General features: G+C 34.8%; 3 protein-coding genes across 3 annotated transcripts; 2 read left to right on the top strand and 1 right to left on the bottom strand.

Moving 5' to 3' along the window:
• Positions 1 to 2,411: 2,411 nt before the first annotated feature.
• LOC100801387 (magnesium transporter MRS2-1) lies at positions 2,412 to 6,809 on the top strand. The gene is made up of 6 exons (XM_003543660.5): positions 2,412 to 2,737; positions 3,377 to 3,986; positions 5,064 to 5,192; positions 5,300 to 5,632; positions 5,718 to 5,765; positions 6,385 to 6,809. The coding sequence occupies exons 2-6, from the start codon at positions 3,396 to 3,398 to the stop codon at positions 6,613 to 6,615; spliced, it is 1,332 nt and encodes a 443-aa protein (XP_003543708.1). The 5' UTR covers positions 2,412 to 2,737; positions 3,377 to 3,395; the 3' UTR covers positions 6,616 to 6,809.
• A 1,008-nt stretch (positions 6,810 to 7,817) lies between these two features.
• Positions 7,818 to 10,611, top strand: LOC100815237 (pentatricopeptide repeat-containing protein At1g80880, mitochondrial). Its single transcript, XM_003542090.5, has 2 exons — positions 7,818 to 8,479; positions 8,812 to 10,611. Exons 1-2 carry the CDS (start codon positions 7,992 to 7,994, stop codon positions 9,836 to 9,838), a joined length of 1,515 nt encoding a protein of 504 aa, XP_003542138.1. The 5' UTR covers positions 7,818 to 7,991; the 3' UTR covers positions 9,839 to 10,611.
• A 2,186-nt stretch (positions 10,612 to 12,797) lies between these two features.
• LOC100800845 (putative receptor-like protein kinase At1g80870) lies at positions 12,798 to 15,601 on the bottom strand. The gene has a single exon (XM_003543659.5). It carries the CDS (start codon positions 15,158 to 15,160, stop codon positions 13,022 to 13,024), a length of 2,139 nt encoding a protein of 712 aa, XP_003543707.1. The 5' UTR covers positions 15,161 to 15,601; the 3' UTR covers positions 12,798 to 13,021.
• Between the last annotated feature and the right edge of the window lie 3,159 nt (positions 15,602 to 18,760).

Here is an 18,760-nt window from a genome sequence, read left to right as displayed (position 1 = left end):
ATCTCCCAAATGCCTTTGCAAATATTCAATAATTAAAATGCATTAAGGTTAAATTCTAGATGTTGCTAAATGCGTGGGCATTGAGTTATCATTTTATGCTTAGCAATGCTAACCCGATGATTCTTTTCGTAAGGTGTTCTATTAGGTGTTACCCTTTCCCAAACGTATAACCCCTAAAACTGATGCATGCATTACTTCTTAAACCCTTATTAGGAATTACCCTCTCCCGAGGGAATAAAACCCAAAAGACATTCAAGAAATAAATGCAAGATTAAAAGGAAACAATTAGAACATAAAAACCTGGAATGAATCCTCTCTGCATGATAATTCTTGAAGTACACCATACATCGTCAGCTTTTTAGGCCTGCCAGATCCTAACTAGAGGATTAGCCGCTCATGGCCATTGAGGACTTTACAACTGGGGGTGCAAGAAATAATGGGAAATAAAAACAAAGAATATAGAGAGAAAAATGAGAGCTCAGGCTTGGAATGCTGAGAGAATTGCTCTGAGTCGAGGTGTGTTGTTTCCCTTGGCTGACTCTTTATTTATAACGGCTGAAGTGGGCTTTGGGCCTTCGTAAGCGCGCTTAGCGCAACACCTCGCGCTTAGCGCGTTCAGATCGCGCGCTCAGGGTGCGCTGTAGGCTTAACGTGTGTTTCTGTTGGATCGTGCGCTTAGCGCGTGGCTCGCGCATAACGGATTCTGCATCTTCGAGCTTAACGCCTCGCTTAACGCCTGTGCTGCTTTGTACGCTGAGCGCGTGACGTGCGCGTATTGGGCTGGGCCTGCTTCAGACTTTCTTTTTTTTCTTCACTTCCTGTTGCCTTTTTGTTTAATGTAACTTCAATTTTCGTATATGCAACCAAAAATTCAATTTAATTAATTTTCTAACTTTTAATCATAAATAACTACTAAATAATTAATTTCAGGTCAAAATTTGATCAATTCTCTATTATTAATTCACAATTATTTAGCAGTTATCATAAACAATAACTAACTTATTATAAATAACTAACTTATTATAAATTAACATATTTGAACATATTCTAAGACATAGAGACATTTTTATACACAAAACTATATATTATACATTTTCGTTAAGGTGAGTACAAGACTGGCTTAGCTCTGTCAAAAGAAAAAAGAAAAAGGCCGTGGCTTAGTTTGATTTTTTTAGTAAGAAAAAGACTCTGGCTTAGAATTGCTCTGTCTCCGTTCATTTAAGTTAAAAAATCCATACGCACGGCTGACGAGTCATTTGTACATAAATGATAGCTACCTATAGACAGATTTTTCTGTTTTTCCAATATCATTTAATTACAATAACTATGATAAATCTGTTATTTTTATAGTAATTATTTTATAAATTAAATTAATGATTATTTTTATTAATTGATATTGTAATTTTTTTCATTAATAATGCATAAAATTTAAAAATTAATCTTAATATTGAGAATTCAAGAGTTTAATTATTCCAATAATAGAATAAAAAAAGAGAGTTTCTGTTCACCAATAATGTTTATAGCTTAAATTGGTAGGATACGAGAGTCTCATGAGTAAGGTTGGAAACATATCACATTAAGATTAAGGATAATTTAACCTGATATAATCTTGATCTGAATTAAAAATATGAAGTTTTATTATAAGTTTTTTTTAGGCTTGATCTAACTTAAATAAAAGTTTGCCTTAGGTTATGAGTCTATTAAAAAATCTAATTTACAATAAATATTATATATAAAGGGAATCTAATAACTATATAATATAATTTTGAGGATTTTTATAATACTTTTTAAAATTTAATATAAAAAAAACACATACTTTCTTTAATTTGTGTGAAAAAAACAAGTTAAATTAATTAAAGCACTATGAAAATAAAATTCACTAATCACAGCTATCAAAATAAGAATTATAATTGGATCACTTTAAATATTTAACAAAATATTATAAATAAAATAAACAAGCTAAGTAAAATATTATAAATTCTGTTTGATAATTTAGTCTTAATGTCAAATACTAAAAAAAAATAAATAAGAATCAAGGCAAGGCAAGTTAAATAAAAATCATTTGTAAAAAATTATTTTATTTTATTTTATTACTTTTTTTTAAAGATTAATTTATGTTTTTTTTAAGTTTTAATATATATATGTATATATTAAACAGATGAATCTGATAAGTTTAATAGGTTTTTTTAAGCTATAGTCTAACTATTTTTTTTATTTAAATAGGTTTTTCAAAAAATTTAAATATAATATTAATAATAAATAAGTCAGATTAAATTATAACTTAAATAGGTGGAGCCAAAAGTCGCTAGTAAATAATATGATCCATTTCTCTCCCCAGTGGAGATTCACATTTAACATTTATTCACCTTGATAGATACAAATACAGTTAACTAATCATATTTGAGTAGAATAAATTAATTGAGTGGTTATTAATTATTATCACGAGATTAGCTGTGTTGTTTGGGTTTTTTATCTTGTTCCGCGCGATGAGATGAACTAAACTAACACCCCCACCCCCACACCCACAGTACGGACTTCGCTCTGAAGTTTTCTTCTTCATAATTCGGCGCTAATCTCTCTCTAATTCTAGGGTTTTAATCTTCCCCCTTCCTCTGTTTTCAGTGTCTTCGGTAAAAATTCACTCCCTTTCGGTGGTATCGCATAATTTAAGATACCCTATTCGGATTTATTACAAATCCCGGGTTATTATTCGATTTCTGTTGAAGAACACCCGGAGGTATGAATTTTTTAAGATACCCTTATGCTTTGGAGCTTGAAGATTTTGTCCTGTTCTTTAAAAAGACGTTTTTTTTTTTTGGGTGTTATCGGATGGAATATATTAGCATAGATGCCCTGTTTGGTCTATAATTTGTATGATATTGATGTGCATGTTTTCCTGCAGTATCAGTTACTTGGGCTCCTTATTTTTCCAAAACCTGGATATTTACTTTTGATTAAAGAAGTTGATAATCGTAGCCTAGTGCATAGTATTTGTATTAATAACATTATCGATTACATCTGCATATAATGCTTCTTGGAGATTAGTAAGTAAAGACCGTTGTGCAGTAGTTGTGATGTGGCCAAAGCAAACTTGTGATTGTGAGAGGGGTCAATAAGGACATGACCCTCGTCCTCCCAATATCTTGTAGTTGTCTGAGACTTTTATCATTCTTCAGACCATGATGCCACTGAATATATAGTGGGAGATTCATATTAGATGCATGCTTCATCTGTTGGGGACACAAGTATGTTGAGAGATTGATATCCATCTAGATTGATCAATACTGTCTGTCATATGCGTGATATTTTGTTTGTATAATGTTGTTGAAATCAATAGGTGGCTAATGCTCTTACCTCATATCATATGTGCTTTCAGCTATTAGGGAACCTTCACAATGGCAGATCTCAAGGAGAGGCTACTACCACCAAAGCCTGCATCAGCTCTAAACGTAAGAGAGGTTGCCAATCGACCATCTGCCTCTGGAAGGCAAGCTTTCCAAGGGGTGGATGTTTTAGGGCTAAAGAAGCGAGGCCAAGGTCTCCGGTCATGGATTCGTGTTGACACATCTGGAAACTCTCAGGCCATTGAGGTAGACAAGTTTACCATGATGCGACGTTGTGATCTACCTGCACGTGATCTTCGCCTACTTGATCCTTTGTTTGTCTACCCATCAACAATCCTTGGTAGGGAAAAAGCTATTGTTGTAAATCTAGAGCAGATACGGTGTATCATTACAGCAGATGAGGTTCTTCTCTTGAATTCCCTTGATAGTTATGTATTGCACTATGTTATGGAACTGCAGCGACGGTTGACAACAACTGGGGTAGGGGAGGTTTGGCAATCAGACAGTTCTGACATGAATCGAAGGAGAGGAAGTAGGAATTTCGAAAATGTATTTAGTAACTCTTCCCCTGATTATTTACCTTTTGAGTTCAGGGCTCTTGAAGTTGCCCTGGAGGCGGCATGCACATTTCTGGATTCCCAGGTTAGTAGAAGTAGATAGTTAAGTCAAAGGTTAACTTATGTTGATTTTTTATTTTAAATTATTCCTCATTTCTTTCTTTAGTAATTTATTATAGACTATAAAATAGAAATGGTTGCTATGAACATAGATCTTGTATTTCTATAGAATATTCTACATACTAACATTGAGTTCCTGCAAATATTAACCTGTACCATATGGGGGAAGTATGATTGTATTAAGTTTAACTGGTCAAGTGGACTTGCTGGTAATTGTTGTTTTGATCTGTACCTACTGTCTACTGATTGAGGCCAAAATGGCCTTTTGTGGTAACAGAATGCAAAGTCTAGAGAATCTTCTGTTGCAATTTTTTTAGAGAAAGCCAATATATGTACCTCTAATACCTATATTGGATGAATATCCCCTTCCTCCACTGCAGTTAATCCTTTATGTGACTACAAGTGTAAACACTTTTTTCTTCATCCTATTGTAGAGAAAGCTATGAGAGGATCACTTGGCTGTGCAGTAATTTCAACTAGTAGCATTGACAAATCATGTAGTCTATGTGATTTTTTGGTGGTAAAGTTTCCTAGGTGTTTTGAACTTACAAGTTAGAAATAAGGAGAGGCAAAGTAAGGAATTAAATATGAATCTTTGCATCTCTTAGGGAGTTTCTACATGTTAATGTTAGGTTGATTGTGCCAAAGAGTGGGAAACAGTAATTCTGTAATGACTGTAGAAAAGATGGAGATTTACATATTAGGGAACCAAGTCGATTTTGTCAGGGAGCAACCATAAAGGCTATATAACTGTTGAGAGGTATGAGGAAAAATTATTGAAGACAAACAGTATGACATCCACATGGTCTTCATTGATATAGAAAAAAAAAACTATGATATGGTGGCATGATAAGTCCAATGATAGATAGCATGCTAATGTATAAGATTAAAAAAAAAAAATCAAAGTTCTGTCATATTATATCCAAACAGATTTCCTGATCCATGCACTTTTGTTGAATATTTCTCTTTGATATTCTTGTTCATATGGTTTTGATAAATTAATTAGTAACATTCTCAATTCTGTTCTGGCCATTTACAAAAGGCAGCAGAGTTAGAAATAGAGGCTTATCCGTTGTTGGATGAACTGACATCAAAGATCAGTACACTAAATTTAGAACGTGTTCGTCGGTTGAAGAGCAGACTTGTTGCCCTGACCAGGAGGGTTCAGAAGGTGATATGCTCATTTATATTTTATTCTTTCTTTATGATTGCAAGTGTCAGTTACCATATTTTTTGAGTCTTATTATTACTATTTGTTTTGCAAATGCATATATTCAGGTTAGAGATGAAATAGAGCAGCTTATGGATGATGATGGAGATATGGCCGAAATGTATCTTACCGAGAAGAAAAGGCGAATGGAGTTGTCATTTTATGGAGACCAGTCTATGGTTGGATATAAATCAGTTGATGGTGCATCCATTTCTGCTCCAGTCTCTCCTGTTTCATCACCTCTTGATTCTCGGAAGCTTGAAAAGTGTTTCAGCATTGCTAGGAGTCGACATGAGAGCATGAGGAGTTCTGAAAGTACTACGGAAAGTATAGAGGAGCTTGAGATGTTGCTGGAAGCATACTTTGTTGTCATTGATAGCACTCTAAATAAGTTGACATCGGTAAACATAGTGTTATCTACACTAACTCTTTCCTTTCTGGCTTCATAACAGTTTATCAACCACTGTTTCCTGCTTTTTGTTTCAGTTGAAAGAATACATTGATGACACAGAAGATTTCATCAACATTCAACTGGTTCGTTTTCTTTCCCCCAGGGTTCATGTCAATTTTATTTATCCTAATTATCTGTCATGTTTCTTACGTCTGATCATACATGCAATAATTTATTGCACATGTTCGCACAACACCTCACAATGGGGAGAGGTAGGAGTACTTCAAATTTTGTTGCTTTATGGTAATAGGTGTATGGGACAATGACTTCTTATTCCCATAGTGAAAGGTGGGTATCTTACATTCTTATGGGAATAGAAGTTACTTTTTGCAATAACGGCCAATCTCCACTTCATTCTTTCACATTTCTTCTTCCACTTTTATTTGTTCAATTTTTAATTAAATAAATTTTATTTTATTTTTCTGAAATTGCTAAATGCCAACCAAACATGTTCATGGGAATAATATCTTAGGCATAAAATTCTTGGGAATGTGATTCTTGAGAATATAAATATGTACCGTGAAACAAACTCCCCTTTAATGTTACTGATTATCTAGAATTTTATAGGGCTCTAAAAGAACAAGGGTAGTTACACACTATGTCTTCATTTGTATTATGTGATGATATGGATTGTTCATTGAACTTGTTTATCTGACTGAATTATTTTAATTTAGAACAGCTGACCGAATATTTTTCTCACAGGATAATGTGCGAAATCAGCTTATTCAGTTTGAGCTTTTACTCACAACTGCAACATTTGTGGTTGCCATCTTTGGAGTGGTAGCAGGAATATTTGGGATGAATTTTGAAATTGAATTATTTGATGTCCCCTCTGCTTTCCAGTGGGTCCTTATAATAACAGGAGTTTGTGGAGTCTTCATATTTTCTGCATTTGTGTGGTTCTTCAAGTACAGAAGACTCATGCCCCTATAGGAAGGTACACCACCATGAAGAAGATTAAGCAATCGTGTCCTTTCGTTTGGGATACAATCATAAAATTCAAATGGAAAGGTGGCTCATATAAAGAGCAATTCTTTCAATTCAATTTTGTATAGTTTTTAGGTGATTTCAGATGATATTCTGATTCAACAATGTCTATATTTATAGACAACATTGATTGATAGTTAGAATACTTTCATCCAATATAGTATGATAGATATAGGATCCGTTTATTTAAACTTTTTTAATAAAATAAATAGTTTTTTTTCAAGTATAAAATCTTATCTGTTTCTAAGAAAATCACTTTTTTAAAAACAGTTTTTTTAGAAGTACGTTTTAATTTTAAACAAACGGCCTCATAAACGGGCACTTAATCATCTATTTAACATGGATTTTAATCCATGAGCATAAGAATGAGTGTTTTTTTTTTTTAATGTAAAAGCAACAAAATATTGCTTCTACAGTTCTACTTAAGGAGTCAAAAGCAATAATTTTTTTATTCATAGAAATTAAATTCTAATATTCACAACAACTCACTGATCAAGCAAGTTTGAGATCAAACTTATTTTGCCTGAAATTACTAGCGCTCAAACTTTGAATCCATTTTGGTAGCTTTGCAGAAACCGAACATGCTCTATTGCTCTTTGTGTATATATATATATATATATATATATATATATATATATATATATATATATATATATATATATATATATATATTTATTTATTTTTCATTTTTGAAGAGAAGTAATAAATGATAAGAATGCATTTTTCAATTTGAATTTAAAAGTGCCTACCGTTATAGTATTATTTTTTGTTAAGTGTAAATATGATAAATAAAATGTCATATCATTTTTTATGGTCACTTGTAAGTTTTTTTATCAATGAAAAATCAAAATAAAAAAATGATAAATAATCATTTTCGTTTTGAATGTGTAGAATGTTGATAAATCCATCTTTAAATGTGCACAAACTATAAAAATTTAAATTTAAAAAAAAGGCGACAAATCATTACATATTTAAAGAAGAAAATGACTATTTATTTAAAATATAATTTGATTTTCATCTATTTTTTTTCAATCATTACAAATATAATATTACAATAAAATTCTTAAAAAATAAAAAAACACGCATAGATTAAAACAAATATAATAAATATAATATTAATTAATAAGGCATAATCTCTCGCTATAAATTTTTTATTATGACAAACACAATCGAATGTGAGGGTAGCAATACCCATTACATAAGCTAAACTTGTAAGTTGAATGCCGAAAGACTGCAACTAAAAATATTATTTTGAAGGCAATGATGTGCGAAGAAGCTGATAATCAGCAGGTAAAGGTTGAGACTTGAGAATTGAAGTCCTAATGGCCGTACCTCTACAGCTACGCTGCTACTATTTTAACGTTTCAAGAGGGTTGCACTTGCATGTGATTGGAAGTGCAAGTAGTAATGTTTTTTCCTCTCAGGCATTGCATCAAACAGTTTCAATACACTCTCAGCCTCAGGCGCCATTCAACTTCAACTTCAATTTGGATGACCCAACTCTACCGAAGTTCCTGGAATTGCTCAAAAAGGTGGCCCATTCATCACCGCAAGCAGAGGGTCTCCACCTCTCAGGTTTCCAAGCAAATAGGGATTTGATATGTTCCGCTATTTGGGCATTGAGGGAAGAATGGAAACCTGCATTGCTTGCCTTCAAATGGAATTGCCATGGTAATGATGAGAAAGTCTGCAACTTGATGATATGGGTCTTGACAACTCACGGAAAATTTTCCACTGCTTGGTGCATCATTCGAGATATGCATCGTTCCTCTCTCTCCACGCGTCAGGCTATGCTTATTATGATTGATAGGTAAGCTGACTTCAACATTCAAACGCCAAATTATAACTCTAGATGGCATTAGTTTTGCAAATTCATCTTTATCCAATGGTAGCAAATGACCTTACACTTCTCTTTGTCATGGTTGTTGGATTGGAATTATTTTACTTGCTTATGGCTGATGAGAATGCCTACTGTAATGATTTCTTTAGGTAACTTTCGTTGATTTTTTCTGATTCATGTCACCCTTGACTGTTTTCTTGTGTGGATCATAAATATTGTCGATTCTTTTAGTGTCATGTCAACTCTGTTGATAGCAGATAATTTATTACCCCCTTTCACTTGTGGTATTTTGTTTCAATCAGATATGCATCAGCAAACAACTCGGCCAAGGCTATTCAAACATTCAACTTTATGGACAAGTTCAGATTGACTCCTGATCAGGAAGCATTCCATGCACTTTTGACTGCTCTTAGTAAATATGGAAACGTTGAAGAGGCTGAAGAGTTTATGCTAGTAAATAAGAAGCTCTTCCCACTTAATACTGAGAGCTTTAACATTATTCTTAATGGATGGTGTAACATAACTAAGGATGTATATGAAGCAAAAAGAGTTTGGAGAGAAATGTCGAAATACTGTATAACACCAAATGCTACTTCATATAGCTACATGATTTCCTGCTTTTCAAATGAAGGGAATCTTTTTGACTCTCTTAGGCTCTATGATCAGATGAAGAAAAGGGGATGGATCCCTGGGATAGAGATTTACAATTCATTAGTTTATGTTTTAACTCATGAAAATTGCTTGAAGGAGGCTCTCAGGACAATAGATAAGTTGAAAGAACAAGGTTTGCAACCAGGTTCTGCCACCTTCAACTCCATGATACTCCCTCTTTGTGAAGCTGGAAAACTAGCAGGGGCAAGGATAATATTTAACACAATGGTAGAGGAGAATGTTAGTCCAACCACTGAGACCTACCATGCATTTTTTGAGGGAACAGATTATCAAGGAACATTGGAATTTCTGACTAGGATGAAAGATTCTGGTTTAGGTCCTAATAAGGATTCCTTTGTCATAATTCTGGCAAAATTCTTAAAGTTGAAGCAACCTGTAAATGCATTAAAATTTTGGACAGAAATGAAGACATATGATGTGCTGCCCAGTTGTGTGCATTACAGAATAATGGTTGAAGGGCTAGTAACGTGTAGGTGGTTCGTAAAGGCCAGGGATTTTTATGAGGAGATGGTTTCAAATGGATGTTCAGCAGATCCAAAGCTTAATAGGCTCTTTCAGAAAGAAGTACTTGATAGTGGTGATAAAGGAAAACAGAATGTTAAAAAGGCTAATAGTAATAAAAGTATGAATATTCTGAAAAATGATAAGATGAAGTAGAAAAATTTAAGACCAGAGAAGAAAGAAGACATTCTCTAACTTGGAGCAGAGAACCAGAACCTCTCAATATTTGCCATTCTACATTCTGCCACTGTGAATACAACGTATCACTTAGTGCTAATATGGCTAACTATGGCAGAATATGTTGTGAAGTTCACTTTGTCAAAATCCTGGCAGTTGATGCAGTATGGCCGTGGCCCCTTGACATCCTACCTAAGTTTTGAATTTCATTATTGGAGCATATGTACTGAAGACATGGAAAAATATTAACCCATTATTATCTGATCGTTAAGTAAATGCTTGATGATTTTGGTTGCTGCTGCATGCTCCAGACCTCATACTCCGTTGTTTTGATTGTCGCGGTTCGTAATACAAAATCATACAAAGCTCATATTTTGTTTGTGTCTTCCTGGGAGTTGTCCGCTGATGGTTTGTTGGCTATAACTTACAAGATTATGAAAATAAGTCTATTTTCCAGTCCAACCTAGGCGCTTGGTATTTTTTAATCCTATATGCCACAAAAACTAACTAGTATGTTTTGTTTCACCAGTTTTAGGGGATTTAAATTTCGACCAAGATGCAGAAGGTTGGACTTGTAAAGTGCTTCCTACTTTGTTCATCCTAAGTTTATATTTAGGTGCTTCGTATTCTTTTGAGCTTGTGGATGCGCACACATGAGCCTGTAGAATGTGTGTGTATGTTTATACTTAAAAAATATGACCCTGTGGCCTTTAGGTATAACTCGCAGCATGGAAATGCCCATTTCCCTAGTATTGTGGGGAGTTGCTAGTTTTCATTTTAATAATCTCCCATGTATTTTATCCAATAATGAAGGGTGTATTCTAATGACAAGTGTGTTAATAATATGATAAAGAAGATTTTAGCTAGCATTCATTCCTCTTTATCTATTTCAACAAAAAACAATGAGTATAAACTTGATGGTTAGAAAAGAGAAGAGGAGAAAGCAAAAGGCAATATTAAAAGGAGCAGGAGTGAATGAGAAGCAGTCCAAGGCTAAAGTGTGTGTGTTACTGTTCTGTACCCTTATCCTTCAAATCCAACCACTTCACCCAAACTCATCTGTTGCTCTACTTAGATTTCGTCTTGGTGACTACATATCTTGTTTAAAACTTCCAAATTTTAGACATCATATTAAATATTTGGTTAATCTGAATTAAGCTGTAAATTTATTTTTAGGAGTTGTTAATGAACCTATATACAAATTTACAGGTCATTATAGGTTCATTAACAACTCCTAAAAAGCAATTTACAGCTCATAATCATCTTACTCAGCTCGATTCAGATTAATCAAATATTTAATATGATGTCTAAAATTTTAATTTTGATTCCTATGATTGAACATTTTCTAATGAAATTATTTAGTCCAAATCTGAACAGGAATGTGTTCCCTATGTGGATGCCCTGTCCACTTCCTTCCTTGTGATTCTGCCTGTCCCAAGAAACAAAAGATATTGGGGGCTCGTCCCATATGCAGAATTTAAGCGACAATTGGACCAGGCAGGTTCATTCAATAAATTATCATCTACATATTTAACTTTGGAATCTGGATTTGATGATAAGAATTAAGAAAAACTAAAAACTCTTTTTTTTTTTTATAGAGATCAGACCACACTTATCTTACATATATGATCAACAAGTTTTTTTCTTTAAGTATTTAAAATATTTGCATACTCAAAATTTAATCTTGAAATTAACTTTTGATGATACAATGGAAGGGGACGAGCTGCAGTACAGCAAGAAGGCAGGCAAGTTCAATTTTTTGAAACACTCATGCACGTTTCCCCATTTATCTTTTTAGGAAAAAAAATGCAACAATTAAAAAATCGAATAGTACTCCTAATGATACCAACGGGCTGTGAAGCAATAATAATAAATGATAGAGATGCAAATCATGCAAAGCAACGTTGGACAGTTTGGTTATGGATGGTGGGCTAGTATATGCTTTTTCAGTGCTGTAGCATACATCAGAATAATATGATTACTTTTAGGTTTTCAAGTATTAATAACAATAATCTCTATGACTCGGTTCGTTTTAGGTTTGTCCTTATACACGAATTTTAAGGATTGCGCGGCGTTTGATATGGCTTTGTTTGTCATCTTTAATAAACGTTGAGAATAACGACAGCAAGATGATTGTATGTCGTGCAAAATTATGGAAAAGAGAATTATGTCAACGACATTATGACAATTGACACATACTTTTACTGAGGAATAGAACAAGCACACTGCACACTAGGGGGTGTTAATGATGCTGTTTTAATAGTGACTCACTTTAGTCTTTGATTATGACTTTTGTGGTCCTTTATTACACGACAAATCAATTATAAATATTCTGTACGATTAACGTCAGCCAATTTCAAACCATTTAGGTGTTAGAATTGGCTGTTAACTAAAAACCAGCTCCCGATCTCCTATATCAGACCGACCAATGCAGCAATGAATCTTTGTTCTAGTTGTTTTATATTTGTCAAATTCAAAGTTATGCGGTGCCATTTTTGTCCTCTTGTCACGACTAACGTTCCATTGCCAATTTAATAATGCCAAATCAAAAGAAGAAGAAATAAACAGAAAGTATGCTTGACCTCTAGCCTCATTGATCTTCTTGTTCTTTTATCAAGATGAATTGGTTAAAGCTTAGGGGTGAACTACTGCTTCTAATATGTACCAAATAGGACACCTATATGTTGACAAAAGTAAATGTTTTCTGAAGATGAAAAACAAATAAACAAGTCAGTCCATCCTAGTAAAACTAGAGTGAGTGAGTAAGAATGCGTTTCTGTCAAGAAGTCAAGGCAAGCCTATCAATCATATTAGTTTCTTAAAAACAACAGCAATTGACAGATACCCTTTTGCCCTTATCTATTACAATTAAGAGTTAAGCTAACAAGTAATAATCATCATATACACAGTTCAGCTGCAACCATGCGCCATCAAGGGAGACAGGTAACAAGTACTCTTAACATAACCACACTGAGAACAATCAGTGGAAATTGAGTCATCAAAAAGAAAAAAAAAATAACTTATCTGATATGAATTCAACATAAATCTAACAATAGGAGTGAATTCAGGCTCCAAATGCAAACATATTCATTGATCCATCCCGTACTGCACTCATCATACCTGATCTAACATGGTGAGAAGATGACTTATGAATTACAAAATCTATTCTGCAGTGCCCTTCGGTTTTCTCCTTGATCTGCTGTATAATTTGGAAGGTGGAGAAGGGGAGAATTCAAATGGAAGTGGTGGAAGCTCCATCTCCCCCTTCAAAATCTTAACAATATCCCCAATATCTGGCCGCAGCTCTGGAATTTTCTGTAAGCAAATGAGTGCCAAGTTGATACACAGACTTGCTTGTTCCTTCTTGTAATCTTCTTTCAATCTCTCATCCACAAGTTCTAAAATGTTACCAGCTTGAGCCAAGTGTCTACACCAGCTTATTAAGTTAGCTTTCTCTAGTTTCATGGGTGATGCAAGAACATGCAATGGTCTCCTACCTGACACAATTACAAGAATCAAAACTCCAAAACTATAAATGTCAGCTTTCTCCATTAAGAATCCACAGCCTCCATATTCTGGTGCCACATAACACAGTGTCCCTCTCATGCTTGTTGTGCTACTGAGCTCACGGCTGAAAAGATCTCCACTCCACATGTCACTTCCAATGGAATGAGTGCTTTTCTTCTTCCAGCCTCTTCTGAAGCTAAACTCCCCATTTTGATCACACTCATTCTCACCCTCCTCTCCAAACTTCTTACGCCTGCAAAGATAAAACCTTCTACCCAAATCAAAATGGGGCACTTTCAAGCCTTTCTTCCACTTGGTATGAAGATTTTTAAGTTTACTGGTCTTCTTGCTTAATTCAGCAAGATGCTCTTCTCTCCACCACTCTTGCATCTTCCTGTGCTTCTTTTTGTGATTTTTCTTTCCCCTTGACTCTTTTTTCTCAACCCCATTATCTGTAGTATTATGTCCAATCCCAAACACCTGTGGTTGGGGTGCAATAGCATCATGGTCTTTATCCTTGGGATTTGAATTTTCCAACTCTACTTTCGCGTGAACATTGTTCTTACCATCATCCCAATCAGCGTTGGATGGACAAATCTGACTCCCTATCCACTCCATTACGTAGTCTTTACTACATAACTCTCCACTTCCATCCTGTCTCCACCACCAGTCCTTTCCCCATTGTTTCCCATTTGCCTTCTCATCATCCACCAAAGGAGAAGCACTCACAGTTAACTCCTTACTATAATCAATGCTAGAAAGTTCATCATCACAAGGGAAAAACTTACCATTCCAATCATCCCTATCCAAAGCCGAAACTTCCTTACCCTTCGCATTTACACTCCTAATTTCAGTTTCAGTAGCAATATTGGCATTATAATTCAAAGAATTCAAGTTCAAAGCTTTGACATTAAAGCAAGTCCTACTATTTTTAGATGAAGAAGAGGCTTGCAAAGCTAGAGCAAAATCTACTTCACTAACATTTTCAACTGGAGTACCAAGAGCAGGAGGAGTTTCTGCAGTCAAATTACCTGAAAGCTCTTGGCTTTTCCATAGATCCTGGCTCCTCCCCAAGTCCTGGCTAAACAAGTCCACACCAAACTCACCTTCCACCTTAATCCTTGACAAGCCAAAGTCAGAGATCTTCCCACGCCACTCAGAATCAATCAGAACATTGCTTGGCTTGATATCACCATGGATCACTGGAGGATCACATCCAAGGTGCAAGAACTCCAAAGCTCTAGCAACATCCAACATTATGCAAAACCTGCTCCCCCAACTCAAACTCAAACCCCCCCCATCATCTCCAAAGAGTGACTCCTGCAAGCTTCTGTTGGGCATATACTCATACACCAACACCCTTTTGTTCTTTTCCACACAGTAACCCAAGAGGGTCACCAAGAATGGTGACCTCAACCCTCCAAGAATCTGCAGCTCGTTTTGAAACTCTCTCTCTGACTGCAAAGACAACGTGTCCAGGCGTTTGATGGCAATCAACTTGCCATCTTTAAGTATTCCTCTGAAAACAGTGCCAGAGCCACCTTTGCCAATTACATTGGCAGTGTCAAAGCCATTGGTGGCTTGCTTTAAATCTTTGTATGAGAATCTTTGGAGCTTCAAGGGAGCACTTGCATCAAAGGGGATGGTCTTAGCTCTGTGAACAAGAGAATGCCACAGATGGTAGAGGAAGTAGAGGATTGAGCAGAAAATCACAACACAAGCTGAGATGGTGAGTGCTAGGAAGAGGGCCTTGGTTTTGGTGGGATTTGTGGGAGGGAAGGGTCTTGAAGGCATGGTGTGTTGTTTGTGTTGTGTGTTGATCACTCACAACAGCTGGTGATGAAGAAAAAGTAGTGACTGAAGAAGAATAATAGGGAGATGGGCATTCTGGTTTTTCATTTCTTTCTCTGTGTTAATTATCATTGAATGAAAGGGTATCCAAAGTGGATTGCTTTACGATTAGATAACCATCTGTCTTCTACTATTCTTAACTCTCTTTTGTTTTTCTAGTTTTCCTTGATTTATGGTATCGTTTCTTCTATTCTATGCACTCATTCTTTGTTTAAATGATAGTATGAGATTAACGATTGGGAAATGCGGATTAGAAAAAGGGAAGGGAGGGACCCAAGGCCAAGGTGCTTTTGACTAAAGAGAAAGTGTTGCGGCAAGACGAGACGAGGGAGAGAAAAGGAAAGGAATGTAAAATACCACTCCAAGTGTGATGATGTTGGGGGAAGAGTACATTATTGTTGTTATTAGTATTATCATGCATTACAGATGAAGAAGATGGGATATGAGGTTTTTATTATTTTATGCGCAGTTATTTTGTCTCATACGCCATCACTACTATGCCACGTGCACTGCTTAGAATCTAGAGACCGATACTACTCTTTTTGATTCTTTCTTGTTTGGTAATTTTTGACCAGAGAGGTTCACACTTCATACGTACACATGGTTGGATAACGATGATATCTTGTCTTCCATCATTCTTACACTGCAACCCGGTCCCATGTTGCACTACAACACATCATGATATAAATACAACTTTCATTAAGTAATCCCCTTATTATTTGCATGGGGTCATGATTGAAGATAGATATTGCGTTAGATAGACAACATGATTTTCTATAATAGGTTATTTAAAGTATAATTTTACTATAAAAAAAATACAAAGCATACACTTGTGTTGTACATTATAATATCAAAATAAAAATTACTCTAACGAATGTTTTGTAAATGCAAGCAAGCACACTTTTTTACCATGTAAAGGGAGAAAAAAAATAGTCTATAATTGCTGCATTCTGTATTGTCTGTGGATTATGAATTTCCCGGTGATGGTACTAGGACAATTCGGAACACAAAATTAGCTAACGGGTGAAGCAAAATAAAGGGAAACTTGTTGTTAAGTATATAGTTTGGTAAAAGGGTTATTCGATAGTGGTGTTGGGTGAAACTGTTTTTTGATTGTCATCTTAAGCAATCAAAGTAAATTTGGACGTGTTGAAAAAATATACCGTCAAAAAAATAAAGGTTAAGTAAATTCTCTATCTTTACTTTTTGTCAATTTAGTTTTAACATAGTCATGAAACCTTCGCTAGAGACTAGAGTTGATTGTTGTCAAGATCAGAACAAGTAGTGGCAGAAAAGTAGTGAAATAAATCAGAAGTTGGAAGGAATATATGAGGATAAAGAAACTGTTGTTGTTCCTCCTCTTTGCATGCTAGCAGACCTATAATTGTCCCTTTAATCGTCGACTCTTTGCTTTCTGCTTTTCTACTTTCTACTTTTAGATATCAATATCATAAGGATGACACACAGCTCACCCTCGCTCACTCACTCACGTTTTCTTATTGAACCAAACCATTGAAGAATTAATGTAAGGTGGTATATGTATCTTAGAGTGGTGTCCACATCATGGAGGCCCAAAGCTAAGCCTCATATGTCTCTTTGTTACTTTAGTTCCCCACAGTCACATGCCACTTCCAATCTCAGAAAAGGGAAGTGCACATAGACATAATTAGCTGTCTTAAGGGAATAATAGGTGGAATGTTGCTATTGCTAATGCACTGCACTGAGACACAGTTCACTTTTTTTGTGTGCTTCAGCAGTTGGTGAGCAAAAGAACATGGGTGCCGTGCTGGTACAATGCGTGGGACCTCTTTCAACTCCATTCCAGAAAGACCATATCTTTGTAGGTGAAATTCTACAAGCTTCAATTTCTCTATTAATTATCTTCCTTTTTTTATTTGGCATACAATCACATGTCAACTCATACCTTTGCACTTCCAGTGCATTAATTGTTGTTGAAGAGGACCAAACAACGCACACTACCATTTTCTTCTTCTTTATCAAATAAAAAATCTCTTTTCTTAAATTAAGAGGTTGTTTGGTGTGGGTAAATTTTTTTCTTTCATTTTATCAAAAGTTTGTACAGAGAACAGTAAAAAACAACTTTTAAAAATATAAAAACTGGAAACAATATAAACAAATAGAAGAAAATCATTCAGAATACGAACTTAAGGTCATTTGACTTAAAACAAAATTTATGTGGGTTTTAGATAAAACTATGTTATATATCCATATAATCTAATAATTGTGTTGTTACTTCAAAATTAACCTAGCTCGTCGGCTGATGCTTTAGGTGCTGCTTTCATTATTAGTTAGTTTTTCCCTTTCGTCTGCATTGTACTAAAAAATAATTTTAAATTTTTTAACTGCAACAAATTTTCAACATGTTCATACTTATGTTATCCACGAGAAGAAAATGACCTACTACCAAGCTTTTTTTTATCAGCCAAAGAAAGATCATATATTGAATATAGAAAAGGTACCAGTAGACCATAAAATACAATAAGGCATATAACAAGAGTTACCCCAATGAAGGAGCCTATCACAAAGAGCCCTTCATCTCATAACTCATACGCAGAACCAAAAAAACATAAAAAACAAGTGACTACGTCCATCCCATGACCACATTACAGAAAGGGACCCCTCTCAAAGAAACCCATCGCTACTGCCCAAGGTAGAAATTCCCTTTTACCACAGCTATCCTTCAAGCAAAGCAATATTACAGAAAGGGACCTACTACCAGAAGTTATTTTACATGGAAAAGACATATACTTCACACTGAGTGAAACTTAAGTGGGAATTTTTTTCGGGAGGAATTTCCAACAGTAAAATAAGTAGTGAACTAAAATTTATGAAGACTATAAACGGAATTTCTCGTCACTACATATACTTTTCAGTTAAGATACTTTACGTAAGCAATTAGGGATGACATTGAACACTAGTTTAATTAAAGAGGAATATTGTACTTGATAGTGTAGACAGATATGTTTTTAAAATATTATAACTAGATGTCTGAAGTCTGAACCGAAAATATCACGGATAACCATAAAATTTAATCATTAATAAAGTGGAATAAATTCAATCATATGTTGCTAGACCACTCACGTTCTTGATTTTCTAGGTTATGTACATTTATTTCGTAAAACGACATTTTAAGTCCCACATACTTCTGTATTACTGACTTGTTTGAGTTCATTCCTTGACTTTATTTTTAATTTTAAAGCATTTATTAATAAATAAATTGTTAGCCGCCACGACTGAAATCCATCCAAAAACAGGAGGATTGGCCTTTTAAGAAGAAAAGACTTAATTAGTAACAAATAAAGGCTCCATGTTTGCTTAAAGTGGGTCATAACATTGCATATCCCGTAACTCTTTCCCTAAGGACTCTTTCTTAGGTCGCTCCTTTTAAGATTACCCTTTCTACGTTGGCTGGTTATAAAGGATAAATAATCACGAGAAGATCACACCCCAAAAAATTAGCCTTTTCAGAGGGGACCCCCGTGATTTAAATAGACCTCTAATGTTTGCTCAATGTGAGACATA

This window comes from Glycine max, chromosome 13 (genome assembly GCF_000004515.6).
Source record: "Glycine max cultivar Williams 82 chromosome 13, Glycine_max_v4.0, whole genome shotgun sequence".
Classification (NCBI taxonomy): domain Eukaryota; kingdom Viridiplantae; phylum Streptophyta; class Magnoliopsida; order Fabales; family Fabaceae; genus Glycine; species Glycine max.
This window is presented reverse-complemented; position numbering and strand designations above follow the sequence as displayed.

What these genes read in the sequence shown, in the direction of transcription:
- LOC100801387 (XM_003543660.5), top strand. Translation starts at nt 3,396, where the DNA reads ATGGCAGATCTCAAGGAGAGGCTACTACCACCAAAGCCTGCATCAGCT. An exon ending in CTCTAAATAAGTTGACATCG is followed by an intron (nt 5,633 to 5,717) that starts GTAAACATAGTG and finishes TTTTTGTTTCAG; the next exon opens with TTGAAAGAATACATTGATGA. An exon ending in ATTTCATCAACATTCAACTG is followed by an intron (nt 5,766 to 6,384) that starts GTTCGTTTTCTT and finishes TTTTTCTCACAG; the next exon opens with GATAATGTGCGAAATCAGCT.
- LOC100815237 (XM_003542090.5), top strand. Translation starts at nt 7,992, where the DNA reads ATGGCCGTACCTCTACAGCTACGCTGCTACTATTTTAACGTTTCAAGA. An exon ending in ATGCTTATTATGATTGATAG is followed by an intron (nt 8,480 to 8,811) that starts GTAAGCTGACTT and finishes TGTTTCAATCAG; the next exon opens with ATATGCATCAGCAAACAACT.
- LOC100800845 (XM_003543659.5), bottom strand. Translation starts at nt 15,160, where the DNA reads ATGCCTTCAAGACCCTTCCCTCCCACAAATCCCACCAAAACCAAGGCC.